Below are 16712 nucleotides of genomic sequence, written 5' to 3'. Positions count from 1 at the left end.
TGTATCTTGAATATTTTTATACATTTGTACACATAGGGCTGCCTTTAACACCTGCATGGAATTCCATTATATGGATATCCCATTATTAATGTAAACATTCCTTCAGTAATTGGCATTTAGTTTATTTGCAAATAGAGCTGCAATGTAAATTCCTCAAATGCGTTTCCTCTGCACACGTGCTACATTGGCATTTGCTCCCATGCCCAGAGTCAGCCCGAGAACAAAGGAGAAACATCCAGAAGAGCAGAGCCAAGGGAACCACAGAAAATGGAGCTGGAACCCTGACAACTCATAACGCTCTGGCTCGAACGATGAGTGAAGTCAGATGTACCCTGGGCTGCCCCGTTATAGAGCCAAGAAATTCCTTCTCTTTCTCAAGCTAGTTTAGGTTGGGTTTTTTTATTACGTGCTACATGAAAAGTTCTCATTGGCACAGATGTTAAAATTCTCACAACTGAAATGTGTAGTGAAAAGAAGTATGATGAAAAATGACACGGCAGTTTTGATCTCCATAATCTTTTTTTTTTTTTTTTTTGGCTGCGTTGGGTCTTCCTTGCTGCACGCGGGCTTTCTCTAGTTGCGGCGAGTGGGGGCTACTCTTCCTCGCGGTGCGCGGGCTTCTCTTGTTGCGAAGCACAGGCTCTAGGTGTGCAGGTTTCAGTAGTTGTGGCACAAAGGTTCAGTAGTTGTGGCTCGCGGACTCTAGAGCACAGGCTCAGTAGTTGTGGCGCACGGACTTAGTTACTCCACAGCATGTGGGATCTTCCCAGACCAGGGATCGAACCCGTGTTTCCTGCATTGGCAGGCGGATTCTTAACCACTGCACCACCAGGGAAGTCCCAATAACCATCATCTTAAAATATAAACGTCTTAGAGAAGAAACCAGAGGGGGGTACACCAAAATGTTAACTGTGGTTGTGGATTGATTGTAGGACATTGGTGTTCTTTGTTATTGTTTTTTGAAGTTTTAAAGTTTTCTACAATAATAAGGATAACGTCCACTCTCATTGTCTCAAGGCAGGTTACCTGGAAGCACAGGCTGAGACAGAGATTTGGGGCACATGATTTTCAGAGGGAGTGCCCTGTAGGAGGAACCTGTAAGGAAGTGAGGGAAGCAGGATTGTGAAGGGGAGGGGGCCATGCAAGGATGGGGGCCTTGGCCTGATTGGGGGATGGGCCCTGAAGTGCAAATTGAGCCACCTGCATCCCCCAAGGCAAGAGGGCTGGCTTTTTGTATGCCAGGATCAGGCAGTCCTGGGGGTGTAAGTGATGCTGATGGAGGTGTAACCTGCCAGGTGGTTTCCTGTTGCCAAGGACAATCTGGAAGGTAGATCTGAAAGATAAGCCTTATCCACCAACAGGGCTGGTAAAGGTATTTGAGTGAGACACCAACAACGTCTGCAAGGATCACAAAGTCATTTGGAAAAAAGAAAGAAAGCAAAATGCAAGACTGATCCTGCAGAAGCCGACAACGCTTTCTGCCTTTGACCTCTGCCTTCTACACTTGCTGCTCGGCCACCACTGAAGCAGTTTGCAAATGTAGAAGTCTTGACTGTAAACAACAGAGAAATAGGATTGGCTTAGAGAGTTGCAAATTATACTGTTCTAAACATAGGACTCTTTATGAAAATAACTGTAGAAGAAAACAGTGATTTCTTTCTATTTAAAAAAAAAATCTGGAGCCCTGAGCAAAATGAAAGTAGAAGCTTTTAAAATGTTATCCCTCGACTCATGTTACTGCTAGGTCAGAGATTTTCCCATCTGCAGGAGGAGCCCTCACCGGGCTCATGGCTGCCTGCGTTGCCCCATCTTCTAAGGGGCTGACTTGTTATTTTGGATTAGGTGACTAGAGGAGCCAGTGAGTTAGGGAGAGGTGCCTGGGAATTCCAGGTCCTCCCTACGCCCTCCCCCAGCCCCCTCTCTCAGAGGGTTCTCCCCAGTTGTCTTGCAGTATTCCCGTAGCCCTGGAGGATGGCTACCGCGGAGACAGTGAGTGGTGGGGTTCTGTTGCTCTGGTGACCAGTTGTCCGGAGCCTCTGTGTTGGAGTTGCCAAGGTTCTGGGAAGAGGCTGGTCTGTCGGGTCCAGACTTGGAGGAATGCTGCAGAGCAGAAGCCTTCGAGAGCGGAAGCATAGTCTTGGCTCTACTTTCCCTCAACGATGCCTGTGTTCACAGATGTGCCCCTAGCCCAGAAGCTAGAAGGCAGCTTGCTGAAGACCTACAAACAAGATGACCACCCTAACAAGATGTTCCTGGCCTATAAAGGTAGGTGCCTCGTAGTTTTGGAGTGTGAGACCTAGTCTACCATCATTGCCTCTAGGAGGGCCGTATCAGGAGAGAGCCCAAGCCTCCCCAGACAGACAGCTCTGCTCCTGTTAACAGAATTGCCCAGTGGGTAAAAGAGCAGAAAACCTCCTGGGTCATTCTGTGCCCTCTGCCCTTCTCTGCGGGTTTCCCGGGATTTGGTAAGAGCTGTATCCTCTCCCCCAGCTCTATGCTTGGGGCCTGCGTGGACACTGTAGTTTCTTCAGCCTCTTCATTCTACCCACTCCCTCCTCCGCTCCTGAACTGAGAATGGCTCCTAAAATGGACTGTTCTGGGATGCAGCCAGCCCTTGCCATGGTGAAAGTCAGTGTCACCTTTGTTCAGTCTCATGTACCTACAGCTCTCACGTTGTCTATCATTTTTGTCCTTTAAATGGCATAGGTTTCTGTTGCCTTTTTTAAAAAGATGAAAATCAGATACATTCACTAACAACACATTGTTTTTATAAAAGGGGAAAAAGAAAAGGAAAGTTGTCTTTTCCTAGGTGACTTCCCAAAGCCCCAAGAGAGGCAGGACAGATCTGTGGGCTTTCTGAAGAGCCCAAACTCGCAGATGCTGAGGTGGGCGTTAAGAGCCCCCTCTTCCCTTACCCTCACAGTCTGCATGACCAGCCAAGGCCAACCCTGGGTGTCCTCTGTCGTGCGCAAGACCCGAACGCAGATCGCCCAGGATCCCTCCCTGAACTTTGAGTACATGCCAGTGATGGGCATGAAATCATTCATCCAGGCCTCCTTGAACCTCCTCTTTGGAAAGAACAGCCAAGTCATTATGGAGAACAGGGTGAGAAGCAGGGCCCTTTCCTTACTCACCGAGACACAAGGAGTGGAGATTGGGGATCGGGGATGTACAATCATAAACCTGAAAGAGACTTTGGAGGGGCCCCTTGAGGCTCAAAGAGTCCCAAGCTTGGTCACTGGAGGGCAGAGCCAGGATCAGGACCCAAAACCAGGGCTCTCGCACCAGCGCACATGATCATGTGCAAGCTCTTTTAAGAAGGGGATGATCTGAATCTGAAGTGGGGCTGGTATCACCATCACTTTTTTTTTTTTTTTTTTAATGGTTGAAAATCAAAGAGGGATAATATTTTGGGACACATGAAAATTATATGAAATTCAAATTTCAGTGTCCAGAAAATGTTATTGGAGCATGGCCATCATCATTTGCTTGCCTTGTCGAGAGCTGCCTTCTGCTACAAAGGCAGAGTTGAGTAGTTATATGGCCTGAAAGCCTAAAACATTGACTACTTGGCCCTTTGTAGACAAAGGCTGCCCATGCCTGGTATGGATGTGAGCACCACGGGGGTGGAGGGTGTTCTTTTTGTTCCCTTATGCATCCCAAGTGCCTACTACAGTGTCTGGCACATAGTAGGTGCTCGGTAAATCTGGTTGAATGCGTCAACAGAGGTGTCTGTGTTGGAGCATGTTGCTTTGACCTCCATGAAGAAGTGACCCTCCTTCCCCAACTTTTTCTGGGAAACATCAGTGCCTGCAGATGCTACTTCTTCTGTTTTGCTGGCAGGCAGGGGGTGTACAGACTGTAGGTGACAGCGGTGCTTTCCAACTGGGGGCCCAGTTCCTCAAAACTTGGCGTCGGGATTCTCAAATAGTTTACATCATTTCTTCTCAAAAAGGTGAGTGTTAGGCAAGTGAGGGCGACAGCAGACCCCCGTCCCCTGTTCCTGATTCCTACCCCATTTGCAATCTTCACTGTTGTCCTCCTCACTCTCTGTCATGAGGAACATGGTGGACGAGCCAAGGTATGCTTGTCCCTCTCCTATTATTGTCCTGCCTTCGGCCACTGACCCTCCCCCTCAGGCTCACTCTCTGGTGTGTCTGCTTCCATCTTTCCACTTGCCGGGTACCAGCTGGTGGGGGATGTCTTTCTCACAGAACCGCATGGACTCGTCTTCCAGGACATGGGCTTTACAGTTTATGAACACACCTTCTGGGACTCCGCACGGCTGCGCTCGGACCCCAGCACGCTCCTCGATGTGGTGGAGGTAGACGTGCCCGCTCAGAAGCACCCCCCGAGACTTGATTCACAGTTTTCCTTTCCTTTCCCGCCCCCTTCAATCACCAAGGCCTTTTCTAGGCTTGGATTCGTAGCCCTTTAGTAGGAACCAACACGGAGGACCACGTCTCCTCCCAATGTCCCGGTGCCACGACCTATGTGGTCAAGGAATCTCCTGACGAGACAGTCTCTACCTGCAGCAGGCCCCGCACGGCTGTATCTTCGTGATCGGGAACATTGGCAACTGCAAGCTGACACAGGGTCAGTGGACACAGCTGATGGTCCTCATGAAGGTGAGCCCACCCTCCCGCCTGGCTCCCCTCCCTCTCACCACCTCCCGCGCCTCCATCAGTCCCTTCCTTTTCTCATTCTCCTTTCTCCTACAGAGCAAGCAGATATTTCCATTTTTTGACATTCCCTATCAAGGTTTAGTTACTGGTGACCTGGAAGAAGATGCTAAATTCTTACAATACTTTGTGTCTCGAGGCTTTGAGTTCTTCTGCAGCCAGTCTCTGTCCAAGAATTTTGGAATTTATGGTATGACGTGGGCAGGAGGAGAAGGGAAGGCCTGGTGGTTCCCCACCCTGGGCACGAGCGACGCGTTTGACATCTCCTACCCTCTGGAGAGAGCCCAGGCCTCCAGAGAGGGCACCGGCGGCAGAAGGGAAGGGCACTGAGCTACCAGTCAGGTTCTGTGGTGTGGTCTCAGCTCAGCTGCTAAAACCGACTCTAGCTGACTCATCTCACGCCTCTCAGGCTTTTGCTTCCTCCACTATAAGACGAGGGGTGGGAGTTAGTGATCTTTCAAGTCCCTTCCACCTTTAAGGCTCTTACCTGTGGTTACTTTTTCCTGCAAGAGGAGCTTGTGGCAGCTTCCCAGGGCCTGGATGCCAGCTTGGCTGGGCTGGGTGGCGGGCCCCGCAGTCCAGCCCTCTCTTCAGCAAGGCAAGAGGCAGAGACTGCGGGCACGGCCCGGGAATGGCAGAGGGGGCGCTGAGACAGGCTGTCTGTCCCAATGCTGCAGACGAAGGAGTGGGGATCCTCGTGGTGGTGGCACTCAATAACCAGCTCCTGCTCCGCGTCCTCTCGCAGCTGATGAACTTCGCGCGGGCCCTGTGGCTAAACCCTCCTACCACGGGTGCTCGCATTATCACCTCTGTCCTCTGTAACCCGGCTATGCAGGCAGAATGGTAAGGGGGAGGGGTGGGGCAGGACGGGTGGGCAGAGCCTCTGGATACCCACAGACTTGCTGACTCACAAGATGCAGTGGCTGCTTCTCTTCCTGCCCACATTGCCTCTTTACTCTTTACTGAGGAGCCACTGTGTACCAATGGCAGCGGCTATGCTGAGGGTTGCCCAGCCTTGGGGCAGTGGGTAATAGGATGCTCTTTTTGGACACAGGTCAAATTATTATTGAATTATTTGAGCATTCCCAGATTGCAGGAGGAGATGAGGAAGCACCAAGGGCCTGCTACTCTGGCAGTCTGCCTGAGAGTCTGCTTCACTTGCTTACAGTAATATGGGCTGAAACCCCCTCCCATTTATAACCGTCCCAGGTGGATGCCTGGCTCCACCACTTTTGAAGGGAGAAGAGGGGAAAGGCAATGAGGAGGTTGAGAGCACGGGGAGACCTTATACTCTTAACTTCTTGATGTCCTTCCCTTGATAGGAAACAGAGTCTGGAAGGGGTTGTAGAGAACGTCATGATGACCAAGGAAAAAGTGAAGGAGAAGCTCCGGCTCCTGGGAACCCCAGGCTCCTGGGATCACATCACTGAGCAGAGGGGGTCCCATAGCTATCTTGGACTCAACTGTAAGTGTCTAGGAAGGGACAGCTCCCCCCTTTCTGACCTTGTATTTGGGCTTGTATTTGAGCATAAATTTCATGGACTAGGTGACCAGTCCCTAGCTTCACCCCAGATTTTGATTCTTTCCTGAGGAAAATAGAGCTGCTTTAAAGATTCTTCTGGATCCCCAGAAAGGCTGACACTCCCTGTCCTCCATAATTCACCCTAGGCTAGAGGGGAGCTAGAGGTGGCCACCTCAGGATCTGAGACCCTATGGTCATCACCAGCCCAACAGGTGGAATACTTGGTCAAGAAAAAGCATATCTACATCCCCAAGAATGGGCGGATCAACTTCACCTGTATCAATTCCTACAACATAGATTACATCACTGAGAGCATCACTGAGGCTGTCCTCTTCACAAAGGACTCAGAGAAATAGCTTCCAAAAGTAAATGACTCCTGATTGGAATAAAACCTTTGGTCTTTAAAAAACCCTGTGCTGATTATTCATTGCTGCAATTCATTTCTCTGCAAAACACTCTCTGTCTCTCTCTCCATCCATTAATGAAGCATTGGTCTGGCCTCAGCAAAGAGATCCAGAGAAAAAGGGAATGTTTACGTTCATTGTCCATCTCATATTTGTTGAGCACCTACCATATTAAGGCCCTGATCTGGTGTCTTAGTGCATTTGGTCTGCTATAACAAAATATCATAGACTGGGTGTCTTATAAACAACAGAAATTCGTTAAGATGCTTAGAGTTCTGGAAGCTGGGAAGTCCAAGATCAAGTCACCGACAGATTCAGTGCCTAGTGAAACCCCCCTCCTGGTTCATAAACAGCACCTCTGGCTGTAACCTCACATGGTAGAATGAGTGAGGGATCTCTGAGTCATCTTTCATAAGGGCACTAATCCCATCCATGAGGGCTCCACGTTCATGACCTAATGACATCCCAATACTATCACATTGGTGATTAGGTTCCAACATATGCATCTTGAGGGGATGCAAACATTCAGACCATAACATCTGGGCATCAAAAGGTATGAAAAAACAGGCACAGTCCAGTTCTTTTTCTCTGGAAGTTTATAGTCTAGTTGGAAGATGAGCCTTAATCACATGAAACAGGAGTGACTATTGGGTGTCTGTTAATATATGGAACTCTGCAAGCCCCCAGGATACTAAAAGGTATAAGACACTGTTGCTGCTCTTATGCTGTCTTCCACCCCAGCTGGGGAAATACAACTCACTTGGTAAAAAAGAAGTTAATCATAAAAGGTGGCATGTAATAAGTGCTAAGTAAGTTTCAGGAAAAGGTTAACACAGCAGGACTTAGTTGCCCAAACTCTATACATTCCAAGGGGCTTCAGGACTGGCCCTTGACCAGTTACTGGGAAATGAAGTCTGAGCCCTTGGAGTTTCCTGCCTGACAAGAGTGGTTTGTATGATGGAGCCCTTGGGTCATGCTGTGTCAGTTTGAAGTCTAGGGGCTGGAGACTGAGTAGTTAAGGTGAGTTATGCAGGCACTGCATGCCCATGTGATTAACCTCCAATAAAAACTTTGGATATCAAAGTCTTGGTGTGCCTCGTTGGCAACACCTCACACATGTTGTCACACGTTGGTGCTGAGAAAATTGAGCACTGTCTGTGCAACTGGAACAGGACAACTGGACAGGAAACTGGAAGCTTGTGCTTGGTATCTCCTGCACTCCACCCTATCTGCCTTTTTCCTTTGCTGATTTCAGCTGTATCCTTTCACTGTAATAAACTGTAACCATGAATGTAACAGCTTTACTGGGTCCTGTGAGTCCTTCTAATGAATCATTGAACCTTGGGGACTCCTGAAACACACATTAAATTAGGTGCAGAGCTGCATTTTTTTTTTTTTTTTTCGGCTGCATCGGGTCTTAGTTGTGGCATGCGGGCTCTCTAGTTGCTTGTCCCGCCACATGTGGGATCTTAGTTCCCCCATCAGGGATCGAACCAATGTTCCCTGCATTGCCAGACGGATTCTCAACCACTGGACCACCAGGGAAGTCCCAGAGCTGCATATAGCACAAGGATTTAGGCAAGTCCCTTCTCAGCTTCCTTGCATTCCCTGAAGATTGTTCTTACAGGGAGTGCAGACAAGTGAGCAACCTCATGGGGTTGGGCTTAAGATACCCAAACCTGTCTATCAAGGCTGGTGGCTCCTTCCTGGAAAATAAATAATACCTTTTCCATAAATTGTAATTCTTATGAGAGGAAGCAGAGGTTCTGTCTACGGGTCTCATAATTGAGGAGGATTGCAAGCAAGCTCATGGAGCAAATGAGGCCATCTCCTTTGGTTTCCAGATGCTTAGAGATGAATTTATCTTGAGTTCCTGTGTTTACCCACAGACGAAGATTCTTATTTCAGGTTTTCTGAAGATTCTCTTGTCCCCAGATTCTAAGGGCTTCTAGCCTCAATGTCAGAAGATCTCTAGAGGAACCCTCAGTGCCTGTGGGTAGCATTTTTAACCATTTTCAAAGCATGAGGATAGAATTTATTCAGCCAGGTTCTCTCCAACCTCCTGAGCCTAATAAAGTAATTCTAGTGACTTTCAGTTTATGTAGATAAGAAAGCTTTGAACAAGCAAAGCTTGGAACTGCCCGTGACCTCTCCTACTAGCTTATATGAGATATGCGGGCTTTTGGTACCCCCAGCCCAGAATCCCAGCAGGATTTGGGAAGAGAATATCTTTTCACCCTTTGTTGCTAGTTGGCTTCAGGTCTCCGTTTTACATCTCTTTAATGTTCATTTAAGACTTCCTTGAAACTAGTTTCTGTCTTGATCACCTTTTTAAAATTTTTTAATAGAAATAAGTTTTATTTTTAATTTTCCAAAGTGAAAAAGCTGTTAACAAGACTTAGTTGATATCTAGTTACCTCATACAGCTTTTTTTTCTTTCTTGAAAATACTAAAATACACTTACACTGTATTCTTTAGAAATTAGTCTAGGGCCTTCCCTGGTGGCGCAGTGGTTAAGAATCTGCCTGCCAATGCAGGGGACACGGGTTCGAGCCCTTGTCCGGGAAGATCCCACATGCCGCAGAGCAACTAAGCCCGTGTGCCACAACTACTGAGCCTGTGCTCTAGAGCCTGCAAGCCACAACTACTGAGCCTGCGCACCACAACTACTGAAGCCCGCGCACCTAGAGTCTGTGCTCTGCAACAAGAGAAGCCACCGCAATGAGAAGCCCACGCACCACAACAAAGAGTAGCCCCCACTCGCCGCAACTAGAGAAAGCCCGCATGCAGCAATGAAGACACAACACAGCCAAAAATAAAAATAAATAAAATAAATTTAAAAAAAAAGAAATTAGACTAGAAGATACTTGCATTTAACAAGTTCTGTGAAGAACATTCTACCACATCCATGTTTTTTGTGATACTGGAAATACTGAATGATATCACATATCAATTGAACCTATCTCTTAGAAGAAAAACTAACACAATTGAAATAACTAGTTCTCTAATCTTTGGTTCTGTTTCCACAAATAAAACCTATCACTTTTCACAGTGTGAAAGCAAAAAATAATACACAAACCAAAAGATCTAACCTGAAATCATTTATCCCCTTTATCAAGATAACAGGTTAAGTGCAGGAGATCAACATAACAAGAATAGTTACTGGTTTTTCTTTAACCATTTAACTAACTCTGGTTCAAAGATAATAAATAATAGCAATGTACAATGCATAAGAGTATATAAATTCTGTATCACATGTTCCCTATTTTATAAGGAAAGAAAATAGGTTTCATGTGTAAGAGGAAGAACAGTGAAACATATTACTAAAAGGCAATTTTGCTATCATCACAGGTTACTGTGGGTTGAAGAAGTACCCACAGTAACCTTCTAGCAAACAGTTGCTGCCCATGCCCCAAAATGTGAGATTAGGTGATTCTAAGTAAACACAAGGAAAAAAATTACAACATTTTTTGTCCTCATTCATATTGCTCTCCCAGCCCCAGAAATTCAGATTAAATGGATTTTGTTGATCACTTCTATCTATTCTAAAAACTTAATGTAAATGAAAAGCAGCATTCATTTTTAAGTAAAAATCATAACACTGTTTTTGAAACTGAAAATGGGATTCTCATCATATAAGAGAATAAGCTAAAGAGCAAATTCTTGTATCTAGACAATTATTTACCATAATCAGTTCAAGTGTAACTTGAAGTTCTTAAATTATTTATTTTCAACTCAAGTAAAGACAATTAGGCCACTGCAGTTATTTCCTTGTCCGTGTCACCTGATTCATCTTTCAGTTCCAATTCCCCTAAATCTCTACCTACAGCCGTAACAGTTTTCTTCTTGCACTTCTTAGGCATTGCATCATTAGCACAGGTTTTTCTCATTTCAATGTTTGGCACCTTCTTCAGATCAAAATCCTATTCCCTAAGAGTTTTCAGATTACCTGCATTTAAAATGCCTGGAATCTCAGGCCGTATCCTTCATACTGAGGCCGATCTCGCTCCATGGTCTGCTTGATGACCGTTTCCCGGGAACAGTGCTGCCTCCCTGGCCTGTCCTTGATGCTGTTATGTAACTCAATCTGCTCCAGTTCACTGCTGAATCGAGTTAAATACCTTTCAGTTAATGCGCAAGCATCTCTCTTTGAATATCCTACTTTTGGGGGATCAAGATGATTTTGAAACCACTGCAGTTTTTCACCAATAAGGTTGAGACGCAACGCCTTTTCATTCTTCAATTTTTACATTTTTTCTTGCTTGTGGGTCTCTCTTGTAATTTGAGCCGCTTTTCTACTATACAGGTGGATGACTTTTTTTCTTGTCCTGCACTTTTTCCGTTAGGTACTTCTGGTATGGCGACGTCCCCGCGGTCCCAGGCCTCCAACCCCACACAGCCGGCAAATCTCCGGCCCAACACACGAGGGGCGCGATCACCTCTTAAGTTAGTTTCGGATGGCTGATTGCTCTTTGTTTAAAGTATTAATGAATTTAAACTTGTATTACGAACATTTTCAAACATAGTAGGAAGAATTATATAACGAATCCTCTTGCACACAATGATTAAAGCACGGCCAATCTTGTTACTTCTATATCTCCATGCACTCCTCCAAATTACTTTGAAGCAAATCGCCATATATTTTCATCTGTAAATATTTTAGTGTATATTTCTAAAAGTCAAGGCCTCTCCTTTTAAAATAACCACAATACCATCATCACACACCTCCAAACCAACAATTACTTAATGTCATCATACATTCAATGTCATATGTCTATATATGTAGTATCATTTATCTACATTGCTCTGATTGTCCTAATTGTTCTTTTTTAAAATGTTTTTTTTTGTAGTTAGTTATGTGGTGGATTTTAAATTTTTTTCTGAAAATTCCTTGATGCTCTTCCCATCAAAATGTAAAATTTAATTCTCCTTGCCTTGGGAGAATTTCTAACAAATAGAGTACAACAGAAGTGATGTTACGGGACTTCTGTGGCTGTCATAGAAGGTGGCACAGCTTCCACTGGCCATCTATCTATCTATCTATCTAACCATCTATCTATCTATCTACCTACCTACCTACCTACCTCTTAGGGCTCTGGCTCTTGGAACTCAGCATTCGGGCTGCAGGCAAGACAAGCAGCCTCACAGAGAGGTCATGGGTGGGTGGTCTGGCTCTAGACCCAGAGGAGGTCCCAGGGGACAGCGAGAATCAACCATTAGACGTGTACTGATTCCAGCCCCCAACCTTCAAGCCATCCCAGTTAAGTGAGGGGAGCAGAGATGAACTGTCCTGCTGAGCCCTTCCCAAACTACAGATTCATGAGCAAATGTAATGTTGTCATTGTTTGAAGACACTAATTTTGGAGTGATTTGTTATGCTAGTAAAGATAGCTGGAACAATTATTTTGTCGTTTATGTCTCTTTTAATCTGTAGTTTTCTCTTCCATCTTTTTCTTTTTCCTTGCATCTTTTTTTAAAAACTGAAGAACTGGGTTTTTTGTCCTGTAAGGTTTCTCACAGACTGAACTTTGCTAATTTCATCCCTGTGGTATTATTTAACATGTTCTTCTTCACCCTGTATTTTTGAAAATAAGAATTTAAATTTAGAGGCTTGATCAGAGTCAGCTTTTTTTTTTTTTTGTCTTGGCAAGGCCACATCACAGATGGTATGTTGTGTTTTATCAGGAAGCAGGTGATGCTAGTTGTTTTACTGTGATGTTAGCAGTCACAGAGGATCATTGCCGAGCTCCATTAACTCATTAGTGTTGAAGAATGGTGATACAGGTATTCTAATTCTAACATCATTTATTCATTAGCTGGAATACTTTTATGAATAGAAATCTCCCCTCACTGTGATTTGTTTAATGTGAGGTATATTTTCTATAGGAAAGGCAGAATTAGTTTTGATTCTTTCCCTTCCTTTACCAGTTATTAAATTAATGAATTGGTATACTAGCAATCCCCAAAGGTGGTTGATAAGGTGTGTTTTTAATCTTTATGAATTTATGGATTTAAAATGATTTGTGTTGTAGTCTACTGTGACCATCATCCTTATTGATGTTAAAAATGTCCCATCTTTGGGGCTTCCCTGGTGGTGCAGTGGTTGAGAATCTGCCTGCCAATGCAGGGGACACGGGTTCGAGCCCTGGTCTGGGAAGATCCCACATGCCGCGGAGCAACTAGGCCCGTGAGCCACAACTACTGAGCCTGCGCGTCTGGAGCTTGTGCTCCACAACGGGAGAGGCCGCGATAGTGAGAGGCCCGCGCACCGCAATGAAGAGTGGCCCCCGCTTGCCGCAACTAGAGAAAGCCCTCGCACAGAAACAAAGACCCAACACAGCCAAAAATAAATAAATAAATAAATAAATAATTTAAAAAAATAAAGGAATTCCTTTAAAAAAAAAAAAAAACATTAAAAAAAAAAAAAAAAGTCCCATCTTTGACCTGTCAGAGCCAATTCAAATTAGTTTCCAAGATCTCTGATAGAACCCTAGCTGTTTTTGAGAGCTTCTTTAAGACTTAATCTTAAATCTTCTTTAAGATTTTCGAGAGCTTCTGGCACAAGACATTCCAGGAAAATTTGAACATTTTCTGCCCCAGACCTGGAATCAGTCTTTCCTCAAAGGAGCCCTAATCATTTTTAGCAGATAAAAGTATTTATACACCACAATCTGAGCTCTTAAGGTTCTTATTGCTATTGATTAGTCATTATTTCCAAGTGTTTTCAGTAAACTAAAATATATTGAGTGAAAAATTTAACTCAAAATGGATCATAGGCCTACATGTATAACCTAAAACCATAAAACTTCTAGAAGGAAGCAAAGGAGAATATCTCTGTGACCTTGGGTTAGGCAAAGTTTTCTTAGATACAACATCACAGCATTATCCATAAAGGAAAGAATAGATGAATTCGAATTCATCAAAATTAAACATTTCTGTTATTTAAAGTCATTGTTAAGAGAACTGAAAATCAAGCCACAGACTGGGAAAAATATTTGCAAATCATAGAGCTGGTAGAGGACTGGTATCTAGAATATATAAATAGCTCTAAAAAAGTAACAAGAAAACAAACAATACAATTTTTTAAATGTGCAAAAGATTTGAACAGATACTTCACACACCCCCCAAAGCTATATGAATGTCAAATAAAGCATATGAAAAGATGTTCAACATCAGTAGTCAAAAAGGAAATACAAATTAGAAGATTGACCATACTAAAGTGTTGGTGAGAAAGTAGAGGAACTGAAACTCTCATACACTGCTGCTGGGAACATATAATTATCATGTCATCCAGCTATTCCATTGCTAGGTATTTACCCAAGAGTAAAGGAAATATATGTCCATACAGAATCTTATACATGAATGTTCATAGTAGCTTTATTTGTAATAGCCAGACGTTCATAAACAGGTGAATGGATTTGAATGGGTTAACAAATTGTGATATATTTATACCGTGGGGCACTACTCAACAATAAAAATGAAAGAACTACTGATATACAGGGACTTCCCCGGCAGTCCAGTGGTTAAGACTCCGCGCTTCCACTGCAGGGGACGCGGGTTCCTTCCTTGGTGGGGGAACTAAAATCCCACATGCTGCTCAGTGCGGCCAAAAAATTAAAAAAAAAAAGAACTACCAATATACACAACATGAATGAATCTCAGAATAATTATGCTGAGTAAAAGAAGCTAGACAAAACAGTAGATACTCTATGATTCCATTTGTATAATATACTAGAAAATGCAAACTAATCTTTAATGACAAAAAGATCAGTGGTTGCCTGAGAGGGAGGGATTACCAAGGGTCACAAGGAAACTTTTGCAGGTGGTAGATACGTTCACCATCTTGATTGTGGTGATGATTTCACAGGTGAATACAGATGTCAAAGCTTCTCAAATTGCACATTTTAAATATGTGCAGTTTATTGTTATGTCAATTGTACCTCAAGTTTTTAAAAAGATATGAAAGGAGTGATAAAGAATGAAAAAGTCATGGGGGCTAGTGAATTAGAGGTCTTGAAATCAGAGAAGTATAGAAGGTGATGGTCTGCGGGCAGGAAGTATGAAGTCAGTGTCTCAGTCGCAGTGCATTTTCTGGTAATGCAATGACTTGGGTGTGACCATGTGAGTGGGTGGCCAGGTGAAATGAGAATATTGCTGTACAGGAGGACTATTCGCTCACTTCTTAAGCAGAAGCCTTGCTTTATGTTCTGAGAAAGGGAGGTTTTCCTTGCCACCCTGCCTAAATAGATTACTCTGTGATCCAGCAATTCCATTTCTCAGAGTTTATTCTAAGGGAATAAAGAAGTACCCAAGAATGTGTGTACAAATATGTTTATTATCAAAGTTTTGTATGATCAAAAACTGATATCTAAGTGTTAAACAAGAGGATTGGTTTAATAAATTATATCTATTCTTCTGAATACTACGCACTCATTAAGAATGAGAAGATAAATGTCAGTTAAGTGACCTGTAAAGTGAGGCAGAAGCATAAGGTGGGGTTAAGTACGTGGATGCTGCTACTTCTTACATGTGTGGCCTTTGGCAAGTCACTTAACGTTCCTGGGATTGAGCTTCCTCATCTGTAAAATGGGATATCAATCAAGTGTTACCTCATTGAGCTATTATGAGGATTAAATGAGTTAACATATGTAAAACACTTTAGAATAGGGCTTGGTACATAGTAAGCACCATATTAAGAGTTAGCTATTATTATAATACTTATGATGCCTTAAGTGAAAATTAGGTTACAAAACAGTATGTACCATAGGACTCCATTTTTCTAAGCAAATTACATTAAAAATTAATATATATTTATATTCAGAAAAGTCTGGAAGGATATGCTTCTGAGACATCTCTGAGTGATGGGATTACAAATAACATTCATTTTTTATTTGTATATTTTAACTTTTTATTACTTTCATATAAAAAACTACTTTTATTTAAAGAATATGGGCCGGCTGAGAAGCTGGGGCCGTGGCGGCTTGTGCCGGGTGATGCTAGGCGGCTTCCTGGGTTCCAGGCTGTTGCGAGGTGTGGGTGGGACTCGAGGGTCGTTCGGGGCGTGGGGTGTCCGTGAAGCTGGCGCAGCCATGGCGGCTGGGGAGAGCATGGCTCAGCGGATGGTCTGGGTAGACGTGGAGATGACAGGATTGGACATTGAGAAGGACCAGATTATTGAGATGGCCTGTCTGATAACTGACTCTGATCTCAACATTTTGGCTGAAGGCACTTGATGACATTAGTGAAAGCATCAAAGAACTTCAGTTTTACCGAAATAACATCTTCAAGAAAAAAACAGATGAGAAGAAGAGGAAAATTATAGAAAATGGGGAAAATGAGAAGACTGTGAGTTGATGCCAGTTCTCATGCTGCCACCACGTAGTTCTCTGGAAGGACCTCTGGTGGTTTTTCTTTTTCTTCCCCTGGGCTCACGCTGACTGCTTTGGCAGAGCACCTTCCTTCAGTGCACTTGCATCTCCCGATTATTCAAGCACACAGCACCTGGAAATTATTTTTCTCCTAACATACTGTTTTCATTTATGACACAGCAGCTCCTTTGTAAGTACCAGGTCACATCCATCCCTTGGTACATATCTGTATTTGCTTTTAGACCATTTCTTTTGTTTAAAAAAAAAAAATAAAGCTAGTTCTATTGAAATGCAACCAAAAAATAAATAAATAAATAAAGAAAGAATATGTATTAGGTGGTTCTCAGTGATCGGATTTGCATAGCTTTTGGAGAAATAAACTTTAAAAGAAAAATATTAAAATAAATCATTGTTAACTTTTATTTTAAAAGTTTTATTAATGAAGATTACATAGCAGCATTATCTAATGAAAATTTGTGAACATCTTAAGAGTCCAACAATAAGGGAATCGTATCAATTTAGTGGAATATTATGATCCATTAAAATGATTGTTATTAATACTAATACCAAGTAGTATACTCATGCAACCAGGGAAATACTTATATAATAAGTGATAAAAGAACACAAAATTCCATGCATGTAAGCCAGGGATAATATGAAAGATTGAAAATAGTGATTTTTTTAGGAATGGTAGGAGGTGGGCAATTTTGGATTTCTTCATACTGGGATGGCAATA

At 43.4% G+C, this 16712-nt stretch overlaps 1 protein-coding gene and 1 pseudogene across 1 annotated transcript; one reads left to right on the top strand and one right to left on the bottom strand.

Moving 5' to 3' along the window:
- The first annotated feature begins 2159 nt into the window (after positions 1-2159).
- GOT1L1 (glutamic-oxaloacetic transaminase 1 like 1) lies at positions 2160-6560 on the top strand. The gene is made up of 9 exons (XM_061177483.1): positions 2160-2265; positions 2924-3105; positions 3844-3955; positions 4215-4324; positions 4536-4628; positions 4722-4872; positions 5360-5525; positions 6005-6147; positions 6409-6560. The coding sequence occupies exons 1-9, from the start codon at positions 2160-2162 to the stop codon at positions 6558-6560; spliced, it is 1215 nt and encodes a 404-aa protein (XP_061033466.1).
- A 3797-nt stretch (positions 6561-10357) lies between these two features.
- Positions 10358-15699, bottom strand: LOC133081276 (translation machinery-associated protein 16-like; annotated as a pseudogene).
- Between the last annotated feature and the right edge of the window lie 1013 nt (positions 15700-16712).

Source organism: Eubalaena glacialis, chromosome 20 (genome assembly GCF_028564815.1).
Source record: "Eubalaena glacialis isolate mEubGla1 chromosome 20, mEubGla1.1.hap2.+ XY, whole genome shotgun sequence".
NCBI lineage: Eukaryota > Metazoa > Chordata > Mammalia > Artiodactyla > Balaenidae > Eubalaena > Eubalaena glacialis.
This window is presented reverse-complemented; position numbering and strand designations above follow the sequence as displayed.

What these genes read in the sequence shown, in the direction of transcription:
- GOT1L1 (XM_061177483.1), top strand. Translation starts at nt 2,160, where the DNA reads ATGCCTGTGTTCACAGATGTGCCCCTAGCCCAGAAGCTAGAAGGCAGC. An exon ending in GATGTTCCTGGCCTATAAAG is followed by an intron (nt 2,266 to 2,923) that starts GTAGGTGCCTCG and finishes TTACCCTCACAG; the next exon opens with TCTGCATGACCAGCCAAGGC. An exon ending in CCGGCTATGCAGGCAGAATG is followed by an intron (nt 5,526 to 6,004) that starts GTAAGGGGGAGG and finishes TTCCCTTGATAG; the next exon opens with GAAACAGAGTCTGGAAGGGG.